Source organism: Ruditapes philippinarum, unplaced genomic scaffold (assembly GCF_026571515.1).
Source record: "Ruditapes philippinarum isolate M1 unplaced genomic scaffold, ASM2657151v2 ctg2717_1_1_1_1, whole genome shotgun sequence".
Classification (NCBI taxonomy): Eukaryota; Metazoa; Mollusca; class Bivalvia; order Venerida; family Veneridae; genus Ruditapes; species Ruditapes philippinarum.
In genome coordinates this window covers 223,882-240,655 of record NW_026851933.1, presented here as the reverse complement: position 1 = coordinate 240,655, position 16,774 = coordinate 223,882, and the positions used below count along the sequence as shown (strand labels likewise).

Genomic DNA, 16,774 nt, shown 5'->3' with positions numbered 1-16,774 from the left:
ACAGTACAAACATTCTGCCTTTTAAACAATAAACTAAATGGTCAAGTGCTCCTCCATGCCTCAAAATTATGGGGTACCAATACCGTTTATAAAGGTGTTAAACATTTGTGCGTAAATGAAAATGAATAACTACCCCTGCAATGGTTCAGACAGTGCATTTCTCAGTTCTGACATAAGTAAAGGTCAGAGTCTGTCTGTTTAAGTGCACTCTGTCTTTTCATAATTAACTTCTGCACAATGATATTATCTTATTTATTATATACTTATAAATGAAATAGTGAGAAATATTGATGAAATAAAATGCGTATTTTCATCTTCCGTATTTTCACTGTTAAAATTTATTTTTCACTGCATTGAAACATATTTTCTGTATTTTCACTGGTGTCTTGTTAGAATAATTTCTTTTAAATTCTGCCAGTTCATAAAATTTAAGGGAAAGTCTTTCAAATTCTATCGCAAAATACAGTCATGATTTTTTTACATCTTGTGGCATGAAAGTTACCATTATTTCACTTGTGGCTACTGCCACTCATGAAATATTTATTTTCATACCACTCAATGAAAATAAATCATGTATTTATAGGAAAAACTTGAATATCCTCTTTATTTCATTTTTGTTTTTTTTGTGCAATTCTGTATATTGTTTAGGGGGAGATTAATCTTGGTAAATTGGTAAAGTTAAACTTGATTGATACACTACACAAAATCATGGTTAACAATAAAAAGCTGCCCCATTCTTCAGCTCCAGTATATATTCCTGGTACAAAGGGTACATAAATTTCAATATTTTAATGTATTGAGGATTTAATACTGCTAAAGCAGGGTGCCTGTGGGTGGGGGCTCAAACGGAATCTACAATTTTCACTTTTAAGCTTCATTATATCCCTCCAAGGGTCTTCCCCAATTTAACTTTCTATAAGCTACTTTATGAAAGGACAAAAAAGATACATTACAGAATTGAGCAGCTGTGACATGAGGAATCTGGGAGTTACTGTCATTCCTACCACACCTAACAATCTCTTCGATCTGAAATATAAAATAAAAAAAAAATCAAATATTGACCAGAAATAGTTCTTTTGTTTAATACATAATAAAATTATACAATATCAGGTCAGTCATATTCTGGATTATTTCAGCTTTCATCTCTGGAACTAACCTACCATAAGTGAGCTAAATAATGTCCTCACATGAAAGAATCCAAAGTCCCTGACAGGATGAAAACCCACAGCAGTGAGGGGCAAGGGATTTGAAATCAATAACCTTAAATGAAGACACAAAGTTGTCTGTCTTGGCATATATTCACCTCCTAGATTGACTTTGACTTTTATCCAGTTTAAAGGTGGAATGGATTCTAAACATTGTCTTGTTAAAGTGGACATTTGAGTAAAGTTTAAAGTGTATCAAGCCTATTTAATACATAGTGTCACATGATCGCAACAGAGAAGTACAGGGCTTTGTCTGCTGAATTTTCTTGTGACCCTCAACAAACACTTTTAATTAAGTTAATATAAATTTCTGTTTTCAGAAATATACATGTATAAGTAACTGTAAATTTACACTTTTTCTAACTATCAATAAAATTGGGGTATACAACTTTGTCAAAATATAATTAGGAGTTGTGGAACTTTGCTTATAGTCAGCCATCACAAAAATAACTTTACTAATATGAAATATGAGACCAGAGGCAAATGATTGTTATAAATTTAAGCGGCCTTTCTACACACAACTTTTAGTACATTTGACTTCAAGTACATCAAAGCCATGCTTTTATAAACAAAACAGGATAGTAAATAATTATCAAAATTTGAACATGTCACAAACACAGTAAAGGCAATAGTTACATAAAAAAAAAAAAGGTTCATCCAAGTACATGAAAATTGTGTATTATGAAAGCATGCTTGCGAACTGCTTCGATCGCCTTTTGAGTGCATATGTACCCGTTCAATCTTTCTGTGGAAAAAAAAACAGCTGTCCCACATATATATCCACCATCCCAATGTAATATTAGTTTCACTATTACTTTAATTTCCATGGCACATTTAAGAACAGCATTTTTGTGCTAAAAAAGATGAAACAAAAATCTGTGTTTGATAAAAACATGATATTATGAATACATAGAAAACAAACATTTACAGGTTTTAACTGTATAGTTCAATGAGTGTGACACTAAATGATATGTCAAAAGGTTAAAACGTGCTGGAAAACAAATTGTAAAGGACGAAAATATTCAATGGAGCACCCTGATGGCAAAAAGTGATAATAGTGTCTTGAATAAAAATGTCATCAAGGACGTTTTGGTTATGAAACTATACATGTACATGTTTATACATGTATATACTGACTTCAAACCACAGCCTCTCACCACTATGGGTTCAAATCCAAACAGGGACTTTAGATGCTTTCATGTGAGGAAGTAATCAAGCAAGCTTACAGCACATTCATGGTTCTACTCAGATGTTGTTGAGTAACAATAAGAACAGCATTATGGACCCTCATTTGATCATCAGAACTAGAATACTGGCTGAATGCAATTCATACCCATACCCCATGCCCCTATACCCTACCAATGTTCTTGATAGAAAATGACTTGGATTGGTGAAAAAGGGAATAACTTTTGTGCCAGAATAAAACATGCCAAAGGAACTTGTCTCAAATGAAAATAAAGACAACATTGTACAGTACAAATATCAGTTCAATTGTCAAATCAAATTTGAAACAGTCTACAATAACTTTTGTTTGTGCCGGTTAACTATAACAAAAGCAATGGAGTTTAGAAAGTGAAACAACTATGTAATAAATGCAATTTAGAGTAGCAATCCTTGGCTTGCTGAGTTTGCTTATCATCATTCCCATATATAGAAATTTTTAATTGCATATCTTTTCTTGTTTTTAAAGATATCAAAATAATAAAATGTAAATTCAAAGATATTTTCTAAGTTAAACAAATACAGATGGCATGTATATCAAAACAAAGCAAGATGTCTGATAGGCCATCTTGTAACAGTAAATTTTAAGTTTGAAATGAATATCAGTTCTGATTTCAGAGATATTAAAGAATTAATATAGATTTTCTATAAATATTATAAGAGGGTAATCTTGTGTACTAACTTAAATTAATAAAGATTTGTAGAGCTGATATTAATTGGGGAGAAACAAGAGAAAAATAGCTACCCCACAGCTCTGCTGATGATGATGACATTGTTCTTATTTACTATGCCCAGCTTCCCATAATGATACATTGTCGTATTTGGAAAAGCCACACTCCTTTTATACCTGCAACAGAACAAATAGAAAGTTTAAATATACAAATTCTTAATGCTCATTTGGGTCAAACATTAACAAGGGCTGCCAGATGGACAAAGGGCTTGACAAGGCAGGGCTCACGCTGTTGGTCGCCATAGTCGCCATTTGCGATTATTTTATAAGATTGGCGATTATTTTTGCATTTTGGCTACAAAATCTGGCGATTATTTTTTACTTCCAACAGTGTTTATATAAGGTGTAAAAATCGATAATGAATGCAGTAGACCCAATTAACACCAGCGGGGTGCATTTAATTGAGTGTCAACTTTTTACCGGTCACGTGCTGCTAGACTATATTGCCCGAGGTGAAAAAATACATGCGAGATGTATAATTGTATAAGTACTTTAAAGATATTGTCCAGCATTTATAATAGCCATCAAATATCCGTCAATTAGCCACAAAAAATCGTTTTAAAATTGATAAACTGGATATTGACTTACCCAAAATTTACCGTGAATTGCAGTAATTGCAAATTTTGATTTTTTTTTGTTTTAAGCTACTTGACTAAATCGCCAGTGGAAAACAATGGTAAAATATTTAAAAAGTATTAACTTCCAAAGAACTATTTGCACAACAACCAAAATTGTGAATATTTCTTCAGAAAACAGGAAAAATCCGATTGTCACATATTTTCGCGACACCGATAATTTTGATATTTATTTAAAGGTGAAATAAGCTATGTTCTGTTTAAAAATATTTACTACTATGGCAGAAAATTTGTATTACATTGGTGATGATGATATTTTTCAGTAAATTATTCAGAAAAAAGGCTTCATTCTGTGAATGAGTTTGCAAACTTGTGTTATTTCTATAGGCTAGATCTACTCCAGTTCTGTGTGAAATGTGGAAATTGACAGTGGTTATAGCTGACAAAATTTGATTAGAACAAACAAAAAAAGTTGTCTGATAACAGCATTATGTAAAGTTATAATGAATCTTTAATATTATTGTTATACAGTAATTATACTAATTATAACGTTTTTATTCTGTTCTATAATAACAATTAAAGTTGTGGTTCTATTTAAAAAAAGGTAGTTATCAATATACACAAATGTATCAGTTTATTTGAGAATCCTTATAAAACTAAAAAAAAAATTATATATGTAATGTTTATTTAATCAACTGCTTATGTTGTTAATCGCTAATTCGTGAATATTCCGCTGAACTTTTGGCTATTATTTTTTTAAGTTGAAATTATTGGCTATTATTTTATTTGAGCCAGTGTGAGCCCTGCAAGGCTTGACTATTCTCAGTGCTTGAAAAGAACGAAACTATCTAACATTCAAGTTGGAACATTAAAAGTGCACAAACAAGAATTTATCACTGAAAAATCAATGTTAGAGTTATGGGTCTTGGACAGTTTCCCATATTTATGACCCAGAATATTTTAATGAAGTTTCAATTGAATACCTTAAGTAGTTGAGGTAAGGTGATTCACAAATGTAGATGTGTATCAGTTCACAAAATATGATCCCAAAACTATGTGTGCAGAATACATAATATTTAATAATTGTCAATATCTAATCAAGCTAAAATTTATTTTTAGTTTGCCAGAGGCAACATATTCTGCCCATGCGACCAGTGCAGACCAAGATACGCCAGCACTTTGAATAATCTGATTGACTAAGGTAAAGTTTAGATAGTCAAAGCAGACTTCCAGTATATTGTAATGAATTCAACAAGAGCTGCCATTTGGACAGCATGCTAGACTATTCTTAGTGCTTGATAGTAAAAAGAAAGATTTTGTCCAGATGTAGGAATTAACAAAAGATCTCATTCCAAATCCATAAGAGTTATATGAATGACCAAAAATCAAGATCCTGACGACATGTAACAAGTTTTTAAAAAACACTTTTTGTAGATTTTATGTAATCACCCAAGATAACAAGAGCTGTCAGTAGGACACCATATTCAAAATTATTTCCAGTGCTTGATAACCCATTACCAGATATATACGCCTTTCTACGCCTTTTTCACCCCCCCCCCCCCCTTTTGCTATCTCAAATGGTGAAAAGATGCATATTATAGGCCCAAAACACTTGTTTTTGTTTTAAAAATGTTGTTTAAAAAATTGACCACTTTTTGGTGCCGTCCCCCATTCAAAAGACACATCAGGGGGTTGCCAGAAGGGGGGTGTGCCCCCTTCTGTTTGGGGGGGTTTGAAGGGGGCCAAGAAAATTTTGGACTTTTGAGAGGCTAAAAATGACCTCAGGTCGATCATAAGCAAACATGTTACCAATGCTGAAAAGCCTTTGACTCTATCTCAATCCATTGAGAAGTGGCAGCAATTTGAAATCAATTTTGATGGAAAAAATCCATGCAAAATAGTGATTTTTGGCAATTTTGAGATGTCCCCTAGTTGCCATGGTAACAGGAAATTTAAGACTGAGCATGTTGTTACAAAGGCAATGGTCCAGTCAACATTTGTGCCAAGTTTGATTAGTATTGAAGCAGTTTTTATAGCAACTTGAACTTGTAACGGGAGACTTTTCAATGAAAACAGCCATTTTCACAAAATGCTCATGGGGTAATGTGTTAAACAAGAGTTTGAAAAATGTAAAATTTTCCAAGTTCAAAAAAGGCCATAATTCTTTCAAATTCTATGTAAGAGGTATAGGTCTTATACACTGACCTCCTATTAAGCTCTTAAGTTAGTGAAGTTTCAGTCTTTAAACTTGCATGCAAAAACATAAACAGTGTGAAGTCAACACTTGGGTGAGTACAATTGCTCACCATATTGAATAGTAGAGCTAAACATAACACTTATCTAATTTTAATATTCCTCATATTTTTTTACTATGACAATGCACATAATTATGCTACTTCAAAAACTAGCTATGTGGCCCCATGAGCATCTTTTTGCATATACTTTTGTTTTAATTAGGAGTCTCTTTTAAGCAGTGGTGTTAAAATAAATTCTATATGATAGTTTAAATTTTTCCTTCTTCATCTTTGTATAAAGTGGCACTACTGCAGGAGATGCCTTTTAAGGGATAAAATGAAACTCATCCGGTAATATATTAAAAAGGATGGTGAAAAGCTTGTAAACTTACCGGATGTCTACTTGGGTAACAAACATTTGCCCCCTGGACAGCGGCCCCATGGACAGTTGTCCCCCCCTCCCCATTAGACGTTTGTCCTTGAGATAACAAGCAGCCTACTGATGAACATGCCCTATATTTTCTCTCTCATTTTTTTTATTGCAAAATTATTAATATATTAACCCTATAATATTTCACCAAATCAAATTCAGGCTGAGAGTGTGACTATAATTTTAATTTTTTAATTCACTCACCAGTCAGATTCTCTGTGATCAAATGTGGTAACCATTGGCGACCCTGGATATATTCTAAATACACCGTTAGTTGAGCCATAGAATCTGAAATAAATGACATGACTGTAACTTCATAAGGTATGTTACATAAAAAACAAGCTCAAATTAACTAAAAACCTCTTTTCAATACATAATTAATTGAATTGTCATGACATCAAGAATTACGATACATTTATGATGCTCATTTTTTCACTGTTGCGTTGAATTTGTAAGACGCATGGGTAAAAGTTGAAAATTTTAAATATCCTGAAAATCCTGAATCAAGCAGTTTTTCCATAGTTTTACAAAGGAAAGAGAAGGCTTTCAGGAGACTGAAAATCCTGAACTTCAGAAGTAATCCTGAAAACTTTTACCCATGATATATATGCGGGACTGACTATTGATAATATTGTAGACTATGGTTATACAAGGCCAGTCTATTTTCTTTTTCGTTGTTTTTGCATAATATTGTTAAATAATCAAGAACCCAATCTTTCAGGGTACTTAATTGACATAATAATTTCATAAAAAAGGGTTTTTTTTCAGAAAATTTTAAGGAATAATTTCACAAAATTGAATATTTCAGAAAAAAAACTTAAAAGGACAAAACCTCTCTAAGACTTCCTTGGCACTGCTGGTCCATTTAGAATCTAATCCGTCTGTTGACACAAGTGTATGTAGAATAAGATCTGTTAAACCTGAAAATTACAGGAAACATACAGTAAAGGTTTCAAGAACAGACAATTACAAAATGTTTTATATTAATATTAAACACCCAAAGGTCACATTATATAGTGAGAGAACAGATGAAAGTCAAACTAGAAATGTGTCCATAGGACACGGATGCCCCCACTGTGCCACTGTTCTGTCAATCTTTTTATTAAGTCAAGGGAAATAACTCAAATACTGGATCAATCCACAAGCGAAACCCCAGGTGCAAATCTAAATATGCTGAGCAACCTACCCATAAGGTTTAATGAAATTAATTTTCAAAAATTTTCTAAGTGAAGGGCAATAACTCTAAAAATACTAAATAAATCCAAACAAAATACCTGGTGCATAACTGCACATGCTGATCAATATTCCTGTAAAGTTACATGACTCCAGATAGGTCAAATACTTTTTGAGTTACATGCGACACATGTTGAAAATTGCAAAAATTAATTAGTCAAGGGCAATAACTCTGAAAATACTAAAAATATCCACATGAAAATACCCAGGTGCACAATTGCACATGCTGATCAACATTACTGTAAAGTTTCATGACTCTTGGTCAAATACTTTTTGAGTTACGTGCGACACAAGTTGAAAATTGCAAAATTTTACTAAGTCAAGGGCCATAACTCTGAAAATACTAAATATATCCACACGAAAATACACAGGTGCACAACTACACTTGCTGATCAACATTCCTGTAAAATTACATGACTCTAGGTCAAATAGTTTTTGAGTTACATGCGACACAAGTTGAAAATTGCAAAATTTTACTAAGTCAAGGGCAATAACTCTTAAAATACTAAAAATATCCAGACATAATACCCAAGTGCACAACAACACATGCTGATCAACATTCCTGTAAAGTTTCATGACTCTAGGTCAACTACTTTTTGAGTTACATGCGACACAAGTTGAAATTTGCAAAATTTTACTAAGTCAAGGGCAATTACTCTGAAAATACTAATAATATCCACACGAAAATACCCAGGTGCACAACTACACATGCTGATCAACATTCCTGTAAAGTTTCATGACTCTAGGTCAAATACTTTTTGAGTTACATGCGACACAAGTTGAAAATTGCAGATTTTACTAAGTCAAGGGCAATAACTCTGAAAATACTAAAAATATCCACATGAAAATACCCAGGTGCACAACTACACATGCTGATCAACATTCCTGTAAAGTTTCATGACTTGCGGTCAAATACTTTTAGAGTAACGTGCGACAGACGGACGGACGGGGGTAAATCTAAATGCTCCCCACTAACGTGGGGGCACAAAAAGTTTGTTTGTATGGATTTTATGTCACACCGACACAGTATAGGTCATTTGGCGAAGTTCCAGCTTTACTGGTGGAGGAAGACCTCAAGTGCCCTTCCGTGCATTATTTCAGGCACCTGAGTAGAACTACCGACGTTCCGTAAGCTAGCTGGATAGCTTCCTAACATGAAAGAATCCAAAGTCTCTGACAGGATTCGAACCCACAGCGGTTAGGGGCGAGTGGTTTGAAGTCAACAATCTTAACAACCCAGCCACGGACGCCCCTTCAAAAAAGTTTACAAAAGAAATAAGCATAATGTCATTTCAAAACAGTTACATTTCATTTTTGTTTATGCAATAAGAAGAACATCCTTAAATCAATATATCATAGAAGAAATTTTATATAATAACCAAGCCTTGATAATTTCTTCACTTTCACCTGGAAACTGCACTCTCACATTTTTATTATTTACCTTTAGTAAATTAGCAAATACTGATGCTTTTCAAAGTCACGTTGATTCAACAGGTGTGCTCTCATGAATCACAGAATTTTAACATTTGTACACTAATATAATCATTGTACCATTATTTAAAAGTTGAATACTTTTTAAACTCTGTGCATTTAAAGTTCTGCTTACTGATGATGTCGCTGTTGTTGTTGTTTATTACCCTTCCACTAATGCACAGCTTTTTTTTCCATATGTGCATTATCAATAACATAGAAAGAATATCTTACATATAATAAACTGTGCTTTGAATATTTAACTAGAAATGTGTCCAACTTATAATACCATTCCATTCCTCTGTCACACTCTGTGGCAAGTTTTACATATTTTAGAAAAGGTCAAGTCTTATGCATATGTAACATATACATGTATATAATAATAGTATTCCAACAACCATTTAACAAAAACTTTGGCTTTTTTCTTTCTCAAGTTATGTATCTATCAAGTATATAACATAGAATGTAATTGTGACCTAATAACTTCAAAATCAAAACTATCTTGACTCTTTTGTCTGAACTGGTCACATGGCAGAATCTGTTGCCACCAGTCGGCCACGTAAGAAAACAGTTTTGCAAGAAACTTCATAACAATTAAGGTAGTCTTACTGTAACGCTTTCCCACCAAAAAGATTCTAACATCGGCCAATATCATAATAAATTGGTCATTTCCGAAACATTATTTTTCACAATTTTTGGTATTCAGTAATTCTTAACCATTTATAACAAGAATTTAGTGCATTGCGATAAAGGAATCAAGTGATTGTAAATAATTTAATGCCCAATATTTTTTGAAAAAAATAATGTTCTGAAATAACTGATTTGTTACGATATTGGACGATGTTAGAAATTTTTGGCGGGAAAGCATTACAGTAAAAATACCTCAAATATTATGCTGGCTATTCTTGGTCTGCAATGGTTTCATTGGTATATTTAGTTACTACCATCAGGCTTAAGGTTAAAAATCTCTTACCAAGGTTTAGAAGATCTGTATCACTCCCATCATTTATAAACTTGTTGAGTTTGATAACCGAGTTTAGTGACTCAGCAGAATACTTGTAATTCTCTGGTTGTAAAAACAGACTCGGTGCAAACTAAAATATATAAGAAAACAAGAACTGTCAGTAGGTCAGGGTACTCAGCTATTATCAGTGCTCGATAGTTAAACATGAGCCTAGATAATTTAAGAATGTATTTCATTCAAAGTCCATGCCAGAGTTATGGGAATTGGTAAATGACCTTCGATTGTAATTATGAAAACATGAATGAAGTTTCAAGCAAAAAACCATTAGTATTTCTCTTTTGAAAGATATATATGTTGCACACAAAGCTTAAACTAAATCAGTTCAAAAAGGGTCATAATGCAGTCAAAATCCATACCAGAGCTAAGGACCTTAGATAGTGACCTGCAATCATGATGCAAATGACATATGTGTTAAGAATTGTGTGAATACAATGTATTTTCAATTATTTTGAAGATTGATGTTTCAACCAAGATCTTTTCAAGTTCACAAAATGCCATAATTTGTCAAGCTATGAACCTTGGATAGTGACCTCCAATTATGGCAACAACAACATGTATCAAGCTTCATGTGAATACCTTCAGTAATTTTAAAGATCTATCCAGACTTTTCGAAAAGGACCATTATAAATGCTTTCAATACGAAAATGACCATACTTCTGTCAATATCCATGCAAGAAGTATGGGCCTTGGAGAATGACCTCCATTTAAAATCTCAAATGAGTGAGGTAACTTCAGAAATAACTTATCACAGTAAAACTATGCATACCTTTATCACAGACTGCTTGAAGGATAGAAAATGTCCATTGTGAAGGTGACAAATAGAATCTTTTCCTAGGAAATCTGGAGAACCATACAATAAGTCCAGTCTATGATAAACTCCATGCTGATGAGAAATCTGAAATATTTGTACAATGCTTAAAATAATCTCCGAAGTAAAATGCAAATGAGCCGCTCCATGACAAAAACCAACATAGTACGTTTACGACCAGCATGGAACCAGACCAGCCTGCACATCCGCGCAGTCTGATCAGGATCCATGCTGTTTGCTATCAGTATCTCTACTTGTAATAGGGTATGTCAGCAAACAGCATATGGGAATATGAAGTCTGCAGATCTGATGTCCTGACATACTTGAAGCCGGCAGGTCAGATGTCCTGACATTCATAAAGTCCAAAGCTCTGATGCCCTGATATACCTGAAGTTTACAGACCTTATGCCCTGACATTCCTTAAGTCTGAAGATCTTATGTCCTGATATTCCTAAAGTCCACAGATCTGATATTCTAACATACCTGAAGTCCACAGACCTGATGTCCTGACATTCCTAAATTCCGCAGATCTGATGTTCTGACATATCTGAAGTCAATAGACCTAACATGACACCAACTGAGCAATTATGACGCCCTTTTAAACAAGAAGTTTCTGCATAGCTATAATCATAATGTCATTCAGAATCATGTTTTCAATGTTTTAATTTTGATCATCACCCTAAGAAATTTCATTCTACAAAGGGAAAATCATTTTTTTTCGGGACAACAAATCATACTAAATTAATGCCACCTGCGTAGTGAAGAAAACAAGGGATGGGACCAGTTTCTGTTGTTTTTTTTATATTTTAGAACACTCCTTTCCATTCAAACAAACAAATTTGTTTACTTTTTTATTTTTAGGGATTGCATTACATAACAAAATCAATTCTTCAAAAACTTAAAAGAAAAACAAGAGGGCCATGATGGCCCCGAAGTCGCTCACCTGTATATAGGCCCACAGAGCGAGGCCAGTTTAAACCCCAGGGCTTTTATTTGAACAAAATTGGTAGACACCCATTAGAAGATGTTTTATGCTAAACATCTAAGGTCTAGCTCGTTGAGTTTTAAAAAAAAAAGATTTTTAAGTTTTTACTATACACATATAGTGAAAAGCAATGACATCCCTAGGGCGGGGCCAGTTTTGACCCTTGGGCTTTTATTTGAACAAACTTTGAAGACACTCACTAGAAGGTGTTTCATGCTAAATATCTTAGCTCTAGCTCTTTGGGTTCTTTAAAAGAAGATTTTATAAGTTTTTACTATTATGCATATAGGGAAAATCAATGACCCCCTGGGGCGGGGCCAATTTTGACCCCAGGACTTTTATTTGAACAAACTTGGTAGACACCCATTAAAGATGTTTAATGCTAAATATCTTAGCTCTATCTCTTTGGGCTCTTTTAAAGAAGATTTTTTAAGTTTTTACTATATGCATATAGGGAAAATCAATGACCCCCTGGGGCGGGGCCAATTTTGACCCTAGGGCTTTTATTTGAACAAAATTTGAAGACACTAACTGGAAGATGTTTCATGCTTAATATCTAAACTCTAGCTATTTGGTTTTTTTCAAAGAAGATTTTTTAAAAAGCTTTTGCAATACACATATAAGGAAAATCAATGACCCCCGGGACAGGGCCAATTTCAACCCCAGGGCTCTTATTTGAACAAATTTGGTAGACACCCATTAGAACATCTTTCATGCTAAGTATCTTAGCTCTAGCTCTTTGGGTTCTCTAAAAGAAGATTTTTTAAGTTTTTACTATATGCATTAAGGGAAAATCAATGACCCCCTGGGGCCGGGCCAATTTTGACCCCAGGGCTTTTATTTGAACAAACTTGATAGACACTCATTAGAAGATGTTTCATGCTAAATATCTTAGCTCTAGCTCTTTGGGTTTTTTTAAAAGAAGATTTTATAAGTTTTTACTATATGCATATAGGGAAAATCAATGACCCCCTGGGGCGGGGCCAATTTTGACCCCAGGACACTCACTAGAAGATGTTTCATGCCAAATATCTAAGCTCTACCTCTTTGGGTTTTTTAAAAGAAGATATTTTAGGTTTTTTCTATCGGTTGCCATGGCAACCAGAGTTCTGCATGGAATTAAATTCTTTGAACAATTTTCAAAGGTGACCACCAAAGGAACATTCCTGTGAAGTTTGGATGAAATTGGCTCAGCGGTTTATGAGGAGATGTCATTTAAAGTAAAAGTTTACGGACGCCGGACGGACGGACGGACGCCGGACGAAAAGCGATCACAAAAGCTCACCCTGTCACTTTGTGACAGGTGAGCTAAAAAGTGTAATCTTTTCAATATGTCCTTGTCATTATCAGTCACTTTAAAAATACTATCATGAGTAAACAATAACAACCCTATTCATTGTTATCATATACATGTACATGTATGATTGCAGCCCATCTGACATTGCACTCTGGCATTGTGCACTGGCATTGTGCTCTGGCATTGTTATCTGGCATTGGGCTATGACATTAGGCTCTGGCAATGTGTCTTGCATTGCTCTCTGGAATTGTGCTCTGGCATTGTTCTCTGGCATTGTGCTCTTGCATTGCTCTCTGGCATTGCTCTCTGGCATTGTACTCTGGCAATTTGCTATGACATTGGGCTCTAGCATTGCCTTCTGTCATTGAACTCTGGCAATGTGCTCTTGCATTGCTCTCTAACATTGCACTCTGGCACTGTACTCTGGCAATGTGCTCTGGCAATGTGCTCTGGCAATTTGCTTTGGCATTTCACCCTGGCATTGTGCTCTGGCATTGCACTCTGGCAATGTGCTCTACCATTGTTCAATGGCATTTTGTTCTGGCATTGTGCTCTGGCAATTTGCTATGGCATTGGGCTTTGACAATGCACTCTGGCATTGTTCTCTAGCATTGGGTTGTGACATTGCGCTCTGGCATTGTGCTCTGGCAATGTTTCTTTGACAATAATGTAATAGGAAAATTTTCTTTAACAATAACAGAATTTCACAATTTTCCATGACAATAACACATTATGACATTTTTTTTTATATATAATGACAATTTTCTACAACTATAAAATAATTTGACAATTTTATTTGGTAATAATTTTCTATAACAATATCATGTCTTAAAATTCTATTTTTCCATAAGTATTTTCTGACAACCATGTATAAACATCAAATTTTCATCTATAAGTACTATACTGACAAACTCTTTGCCAGAAAAACAACAAAGGTGGTTATTTAAAATAGCTTAGATAACTATTTGTATAAAAAAAACAAGTATCACAAATAATTTTCATACCTTATCCAGTGTTTGTAATTTTGGTTCCACTTCATCACTCTTATATTTGACCAGTACCACAACTAGGCTGGTTCCAGATACTTTTTTACAAAACACTGTTGCTTCACTCAAACTTGAAATTTTACTGGGAACCAGCTCTCCGTCAATTTCTGGATGAATGTCCTTCACCTTTGAAAAAAAGAAATTTAAATATGTTTACTTGATTGTAAAACAAGTTCTTACAACTTGTATAAATTACTATTGAGTTTCTCATCCTGAAATGAACAAGCATTGTTATCATGATGAAACATGGTCTTCCCCCTGGTGACCTTTGAACCCACAATATCTGGTTTGAGAGGCAAACATCTTAAATACTAGGCAACCTCACAGCTCATGGAACAGTACCACTCTTCTTACTGTTTTTAGTGGTTTTTAATCCATAATGTATTTAAAACAAAATTGATTAACTATTGCGACTTGTATACAGCCAGGCCAGTCAAAACATCAGCGCTATTGTTCCAGACTATACTTTTGGCTAATTCTTAATTTAGTCTCTTTGAACCCCAAAGATGGAAGTTTTTTTCCCAGTATTTATAACTGTAAAAAGAAAATAAATTTGCAGTGTTTATTTTCGCTATACTCGCTTTCTTTAAGAATCAGTAAATTCAAAAGCCATGATTTACTTTTTCTGTTTGTAAAACAATGCTGGGGTTATAAAATGCATGTCAACAATTAAGTAAGGGAGTTCAACCTTGATGACTCTTTTTAAGTACTACCCTTGATTTATTTTGCAGTATTATTGTGGTAAGTAAAAGGTAAAGAACTTTTTTCCCAGTAGTTATTACTTGGTCTACGAGAAAGCAATTCACTATTTTTCAGTGTCTCACCTGAGCTTTAAAACTAATGATATTACTGGTTCCTGCTGCAAGTATCTGATTCCTCATGTCCTCAGATATGCTGGGCTCCAGGAGATCTAGTCTAGGAAATATAGTGTCTTTATATACTGTTTCAGCCGGGTCACGTAACTTGGGATGAAGCAATACATGTCCTGAAAATTGAACAATAACAGGTTTTTGAATATTACATACGACTCGTAAATATGCAATGAAACAAGAAGGTCTAGATGGGCCATTTATGGCTCATCTGAGTGAAGAATTTAACTATGTTTAACAAATTATCATGCTCAACTCGGCGCAGTTGACATAGTTTTGAACCTAAGACAACCCATATTCTTACTTGATTGAGCGGTCTCTAGAGAGTACATAAGGTTTTACCCTGATTAACTCACTGACAGAGATTCTGACCACAGCTTACCCATATTCCAAATTGTCAAAAATAATATTAGAGTAAATATTTTGACAAAGTTTGATGAAGATCTTTTAAAACTTATCCCTGTACTTGTACCATAACAAGTCTGTGTACTCATAAAACCTATGAACATGTAAATTATAATATATTTTGTTATCTCACCATGTGTGCTATCCACCAAAAACATATAACTTTTGATCCCTGCTCGAAAATTTACAATTTCTGAGAAAATGGTTGCTAGGGGACCATCCGCTGCTACCACTCCAAATGGCCGGCTCCCATTGTAGACAGGAACCGCTACTGTCAATCCAAGACCTTTTCAAAATAAAAATACAGCATTAAATAACAAACAGGAATTGGCAAACATTAGATCTCCCATATTTGTACAAACAAACATTGTTGGGTTCTGATTTAGATATCCAAATGTTGACTTTGACCAATCTATATAATATGGCTTTATACACTCTAAACTTTGAAAGGGAGAGCCATATTCAAAGCAGGGCAAAACAATTACATGTACACAAACTGATGTGACATTATCTTTTTACATGTATTTTCAACAACACTGATAAACAATTAAGCATTTACCATATTTCCTATCCATAACTGGCACTATAGTAGTCAATTCAGTATCAACTTGGGGTGGCAACCTTTGAAAATACTTTTCAACAACTGACACAAAATTAGATTCACTTTTTACTGGAACAAGGACTCCCTCCAGTCCAATTGGTTTGGTTGTCACCAGGTTTGGAATCTGTAAGCAAACATATAGATTTTGATATAAATAATATTACACCTCTGCTACCTTTGCAAGTTCAATCCCCAGCTAGGTCAAATCAAAGGTCATTAAAACTATTTTCACCATTTGCAGCCTTCATTTAGGTTAATCTAACCGTAAGCCTGCTATCTACTCATATGACCAGTGCAACCCAGGGTCAGCCAGTACATACTTGCCATGTTCTCTGTTCACTGTTGGCTGTTCAGTCAACAGTACATACTTGATACAATCATAACTCTAAATTGATAGATACAAACTAGATGAAATGGAAGAATACAAAGAAACCACATGTCAACACCGGGTAAATGTGAACAAAATTCTAGTAAAGATCTACTGGTTTTGAACCTATCTGGTTCTTCATCTAATTGATAGATATACAAGTCCATTTGAGATATTTTAGTTTTTTTAGGGTTAAAGAGGCACACATTAAATAAAAAAACACCTGAAAAAAACTTTTGTAAAAGCATAACCAATTGGTACAATATGGAACTAT

At 34.1% G+C, this 16,774-nt stretch overlaps 1 protein-coding gene across 1 annotated transcript in view; it reads right to left on the bottom strand.

The window, feature by feature from the left end:
- The window catches only part of LOC132743394 (VWFA and cache domain-containing protein 1-like), a 57,546-nt gene that overhangs the window by 26,482 nt on the left and 14,290 nt on the right, over window positions 1-16,774 (bottom strand). Inside the window, exons 8-17 of the mRNA XM_060731916.1 lie at window positions 16,092-16,257; window positions 15,666-15,818; window positions 15,083-15,243; window positions 14,217-14,384; window positions 10,889-11,017; window positions 10,072-10,192; window positions 7,228-7,315; window positions 6,600-6,683; window positions 3,172-3,273; window positions 954-1,026 (exon numbers count right to left, since the gene is read on the bottom strand). Of these exons, the coding sequence (XP_060587899.1) occupies window positions 954-1,026; window positions 3,172-3,273; window positions 6,600-6,683; window positions 7,228-7,315; window positions 10,072-10,192; window positions 10,889-11,017; window positions 14,217-14,384; window positions 15,083-15,243; window positions 15,666-15,818; window positions 16,092-16,257 (1,245 nt within the window). The remainder of the gene's footprint in view (window positions 1-953; window positions 1,027-3,171; window positions 3,274-6,599; window positions 6,684-7,227; window positions 7,316-10,071; window positions 10,193-10,888; window positions 11,018-14,216; window positions 14,385-15,082; window positions 15,244-15,665; window positions 15,819-16,091; window positions 16,258-16,774) is intronic.